This window comes from Polistes dominula, unplaced genomic scaffold (assembly GCF_049000335.1).
Source record: "Polistes dominula isolate Pdom_NZ unplaced genomic scaffold, Pdom_raw_medaka contig_82, whole genome shotgun sequence".
In the NCBI taxonomy this organism is placed as follows: domain Eukaryota; kingdom Metazoa; phylum Arthropoda; class Insecta; order Hymenoptera; family Vespidae; genus Polistes; species Polistes dominula.
In genome coordinates this window covers 7,021,704-7,027,598 of record NW_028301046.1, presented here as the reverse complement: position 1 = coordinate 7,027,598, position 5,895 = coordinate 7,021,704, and the positions used below count along the sequence as shown (strand labels likewise).

The 5,895-nt window shown below is 28.4% G+C and overlaps 2 protein-coding genes across 2 annotated transcripts; both read left to right on the top strand.

The window, feature by feature from the left end:
- Positions 1-870: 870 nt before the first annotated feature.
- Positions 871-2,262, top strand: LOC107068093 (large ribosomal subunit protein eL22). Its single transcript, XM_015324159.2, has 4 exons — positions 871-1,011; positions 1,287-1,427; positions 1,734-1,855; positions 2,033-2,262. Exons 1-4 carry the CDS (start codon positions 1,003-1,005, stop codon positions 2,178-2,180), a joined length of 420 nt encoding a protein of 139 aa, XP_015179645.1. The 5' UTR covers positions 871-1,002; the 3' UTR covers positions 2,181-2,262.
- Positions 2,263-3,341: 1,079 nt separating this feature from the next.
- On the top strand, positions 3,342-5,857 carry Atg8a (GABA type A receptor-associated protein autophagy-related 8a). Its single transcript, XM_015324164.2, has 3 exons — positions 3,342-3,889; positions 4,728-4,925; positions 5,062-5,857. The coding sequence occupies exons 1-3, from the start codon at positions 3,800-3,802 to the stop codon at positions 5,125-5,127; spliced, it is 354 nt and encodes a 117-aa protein (XP_015179650.1). The 5' UTR covers positions 3,342-3,799; the 3' UTR covers positions 5,128-5,857.
- Positions 5,858-5,895: the final 38 nt, after the last annotated feature.

Sequence of the window (5,895 nt, the reverse complement as noted above, 5' to 3'; positions counted from 1 at the left end):
TTAATAATTACAAGTATAAATGTACAAACCTAACCTATAACTTATCGTTTGCTTACAGACTTATTGTTTGAGATAAATAATCATGGTTCGACAGTGTATTCTTAATTACTGCAAAAGTTCAACAAGAACTACACAAGACCGTGAATACCTTATACCATCGCGTAGGTATAATCGCAAAAACTTACAAAATTTTAAGCAAACAAATCTTAGTTCGAGTAAAACTATGACCATGTACCACATTGAGAAATAAAAATATGTTAAAATAAATCTATTTTTTAATTGTTTTATATATTTCTTTTATTATTATTATTATTATTATTATTATTATTATTATTATTATTATTATTAATATAATATATATAGTAGATAATTATATTTATCAAAAATTGTATAAATTCCTACAAATTGTTTTGAAATTTCAAAATACTGTAATGCCTTTTATCAAATCAAACTTAATTGAATCTTTCCTATTGAATTTATAATAATTTTTTTGTGTAACCTATTCTATTTTAATATAAATTTTTAATTATCATTAGATATAGTTCATTTTTTTTTCTGCATTTGATGCAATTCATTATTTCATAATTATTTCAATTTTTGAATATTTCGCGCACAATCACGTGACTACACGAGTTCCTGTCCCCCAGCAATCTACATGGCGCATCTCTCCTATAGGGTCTCTAGACTAGACTAATTATAAAACGCATGCTTTCTCTTTGGCGTACGAATTCAGGAATGAACGGAAATCCTTTGGAATTATCTGTACCCCTTCGGACATCGTTCGCTTGTCCAATGAATCTTTTCCTATTGGTATAACTGTCAACCAATGAGGTGTTAGTAATCAATTGTGATTGATCGTTGCGCTATCTAACGTTATTCACATACTATATAGCGCTTATACTATGACCACTATAGCAGAAGAAAAAGTTGGTAATACTTATTAGAAACGATAGTGTCGCGACGGAGCGAAAGATTCTTTTTGATTTCTCTTAGCTTGCAAATATGGCTTTGGTAAGTTTCGTCTTAAGCAATATAATAAATTTAAGGATTAAATATGCTATTTAATGATAAAACTATAATTACAATGCAAAAGATTTAGTTACACTTAAAGGTCGTGCATTAATTAATGTTGATTATATGAAAAGATGGCTCAAAACAAAATCGATATATTTCTGGCTGTGAAAACGTTTTGATGGCTTCATCACGTGTTACTTCAGAATTAATATATCTTTTTATTATTCTTTTTTATTTGAATTTTCTTTTATATTGAAATTTTTTCATTTCAGACGGTTGCCAAAAAAGCCAAAGGCTCAAGCAGCAAGAAACAAACCCTTCGGGGTAAGGGCCAGAAAAAAAAAGTGTCAGTCAAATTTACGATTGACTGCACGCATCCTGTGGAGGATAATATTATGGATGTAGCTAATTTTGTAAGTTTAATAATATTTATTGTTATGTTTATATTTTTATAAGTTTATTATTTAGTAAACAAACATTGTATCTAACCTCAATTTCAACTACAATTGTAACCTTTCATAACTTTATAGAATCATAATTTTGCAAATATGTTTTAATTCTCATATATTGCTGTTGGCCTGCTATTGATATTATTTGTTCTATTTACATATTATTAATCATATATTTTATCTATAATATTTGTTGTTCAGTTTTGCTTAGTTTTCATTTATATGTTTGGTAAAGAAATTATTAATCCATCGCAAATTTTAAATTTTTAGGAAAAATACCTCCAAGAAAAAATAAAAGTTAACGGAAAGACAGGTAACTTTGGAAATAATGTTTCCATTGAGCGTAACAAAATGAAGCTTTCCGTTAACAGCGACATTGATTTTTCTAAACGGTATGTATTTTATATAAAAGATATCTTCTATAGTATGTATATTTAATATTTATTTATGTGGGATTGAGCATCTCCATTTCAAATAAAGTAGGCATTCGTAAAGAATATTACAAATATATATATATATATATATATATATATATACATTAGTTTACATTAACACATTTATTAATACAGGTATCTTAAATATTTAACGAAGAAATATTTGAAGAAGAACAAACTACGTGACTGGTTACGTGTAGTGTCTCAAGATAAGGAGACGTATGAATTAAGATACTTCCAAATTAATAGTCAAGAAGACGACGATGAAGAAGATGCAGAGTAAAGCTAAAGTTATTATCATTTATTGCAGATCAATCTGTGTATATTAATTAAAATAAAATCAAATTTTGTTAAACAATATAAAACGTATATAAATTTTAATTAATTGAGATTCAGGAAGACTATAAAACATACTAGAATAAGCAAAATGAAATAGAAGTCGTTCCATTTATTTTACAATTTTTTAATATTGAAGATAATAGTCAAGACTTTGTCTGATTGAAAAAACTAGTTCTTGTTCAATAACTACAGTTGCTACAATAATACAATGCTACAATAACTAAGTGTTGATGATTATTATTAGTACTTAGATGGATGACTACTTCGAAACGCTGTATATTGTTGACTCCAAAGAGAAGCATCAGTGGTATGATGATAATTTGATGAATGTTAGTAATTTCAATTGAAACATTTCTCGAGTTTCTGAACTGAAAAATTGCTATAAATTTTCCAAAAAGCATATTAAAGTTTTAATTCGTTGGGAAGATGAAATAAAACTTATAATTAACACTTTAGTGGCCACTCACACAATATGTGTGTGATGACTTGGCCAACCATTATCATCCGCTCATACATTTGTGTAATGTTACCACTGTTTAAATTGATTCTTCAAAAATATTGCCAGCCCCTAGCAACATTTAACTGCGTAGACAGACGTGCAGCCATTAAAGTATTAATAGTAAAGGCGAATTTTCAATTGTTTTTTATAATGCAATTAGATATTTGTAATAATAAATAATTTTGTATGTAATCATCAGAATATTTATATATAATAAGTATATATGATATAATATATATAACAGTAGAGAGAGTCATTTTGAATTATTTAACAATATATTTATATTTAATTTGATTATTTTATTACAAAAGCTTATAAAACAAAAAATTGAATTTGGAGTACATAACCTATATCATGAAGAAGAACTTAATAAAAGGTAGTTACTTTGTGCACACTTAAAAAGTTAGGGTGGATAAAAGATAATCTGTATATAACAATAATCTTGCTAAATTATATGTCTACATAAAAAAAAATCATATATACCTAAAAACAAAACAAAAAGCCCAAAAAAAAAATAGTTTCGTTAGAAGTGAAGTTGGTATGAGTGTTTGAGACTAGTTTAATCCGCTTGTTCATTTACGGGCAATCTTTATATCCTTGATTCGTATTCAGTAATACGTAAAACGTGACTCTGCCAATTAGATACAAATCGTTCGGAAAAGCGGTCGTACGGTGATTCATCGTGAGATCGTAGAATTTTCCTATTAAATCGTCTAGTATTATTAAAGTAATCAAAAGTCGGACATTAGGGCGCAGTCCAAGTGACGTACGGGAATTGTTGTGACAAAAGCGTAATAGAAAGTTGTCCTGTGTCGTCGTGCTGCTGTCATATTTCTTTTTGTTCTTTTCTCTACTTTTTTTGTCTTTTCCAAGCCATTTCTTATTCTAAATCTGTTCAAAATTTAGTAAAACAGATATTTCATCCATCGACGTGCAAAAAGTATTAGAGGAAAAGAAGAGTACACACATACGCGCATCTGTGACGAAAGAAGAAAAAGGAAGTAAAAGAAAGTCGCTGTGTCAGAGGTTTTACGTCTCGTGCCGTCTGCACGAGTAGAAGAACAATGAAGTTTGAATACAAGGAGGGTCACCCTTTCGAGAAGAGAAAGGCAGAAGGTGAAAAAATAAGACGAAAGTATCCGGACAGGGTTCCTGTAAGTACATTTATTTAGGTATTAAGAAGATGCTAAATATTACGTTTAATTACTAATCTATAGAAAGAGAGAGAAAGACGAACAGAGACAAACAAACAGACAACTGACACAGGAGAGACAGAGAAAAGAAAGAACTCGTCAAACATTTTTGATAAGATAAACGAGTCTAAGCGATATATTTTTTTGTTTCTTTTCTTTTCTTCCGTTATATTGTTCTTTATTTCTTTTTTACTGTTTGTCTCTCTTTCTTTCTTTTTTTCTCTTCTGTCGTTTGTCTCTCGCTATTCTTCCATTTCAAAATTAAACACATGAATATTGCGTCCGATATTTAGTGTCTTTCTACGATTTCTTTTCTTTCGTCAAGGTCATTCTATTGTGCCGTATAAAAATATTTATTTTTTCATATCAATAAAGAATTGCTTTCTTTCTTCTTTTTTCATTTCCTCATGAATCGATTCAGGACGATAAAATGAAGGATCGTTTACCATCCAGACGACCTACGATTATTCAAGTTTATCGATCCTACGGTTACATTTCGAACTTATTGTTTATTTGCGACAAGCTAAGATTAAAATATTTGTTTTTCTTCTTGATTTAGTTAGTTCTAACGATGTTATTATTGTCTTTTTCTTTTTTCATTTTTTCCATTCGAAATATTTGAAAAAATATTTAACAAAAGATTTGTTAATTATATTCTTGACATGCTTAGAAATGCAATTGTTGAATCATTTCGAATTCAGGCAACTTGCCAATGATAGAAATGAATTAGAAATAATAAGATAATGATACAACCTTGATTTTTGTTGACTAATTATTAACACAGTAAATATAATGACAGGTGATCGTTGAAAAAGCACCCAAAGCCAAAATTAGTGATCTGGACAAACAAAAATATCTTGTACCATCAGATCTGACCGTTGGACAATTTTACTTTTTAATACGCAAGAGGATTCATCTTCGTCCAGAAGATGCCTTGTTCTTCTTTGTTAACAATATCATTCCTCCCACAAGCGCTACCATGGGATCTCTTTATGCGGTAATAGAATAATCATTTCAAATTTGGGTAATATTAAAGCAGCGTTTTGCTTATGAATTTAATTTATTTCTTATTCAAATAATTACACATATGGTAAATAAGTTAAAAAAATACAAGTTTTTTCATTCTTTATTAGGAACATCACGAAGAGGACTTCTTCCTGTACATAGCTTACAGCGATGAAAATGTCTATGGGCATTAAAAATAATTGGAATCTTGGTTAATGCTGAGAACTAAGAAAAAATTAAAAAAAAATGAAACAGCAAAGAATTTATCATCTACGATGTAGTCTTTATAGACGCTTTTGAAAGTGTAATCAAATTAAAAGCCCTCAGTAATTAATCTGATGATGTTTAAAAAGATGTTAGCGCTGCACTCTTTAATCTTGCTTCCTCTAAAATTTTATGCGATTCTCAAATGAAGACACAAACGCCTTACTTTAATTATGCTTTTTTTCAATTTGTATATTTATCGTCGACATTAATTACAAGAATATTCAATAATCACACCACAATAATATCAGCGCTGATCACACTTGATTGCTCATTTATTTTGTCGAATGATATTAAAGAAATTACTAAATAATCATATTTATAGAAATAAAATATTCTTTGTATTGTGTGATATTAATTTTTTTTAATAATTATTGATGTTTTTAGTGCAAATTAATAATCATGTATAAATGGAATTTAACTACATAAACATTGTCTTATAATGTATTTTAAAAATATTCTTAAATGAAAGAAAAAAGTCGTATATTTACACAGTCTATATGATATAATTTTCTTGTATTTAGGCTAGTATTATTATATTGACGTAATTTGTTGTTATTTCAGTTAATAAAGAAGAAAAAGAAATTGCTACTTGTATGGTAAGGTCGAAAATTTAATGTAACGGCTGGATGTGGGCCAATAAAAAAAGATTAAAAAGGATTAATTTGAAAACTCAATAAGTTTCATGACCTTACTCG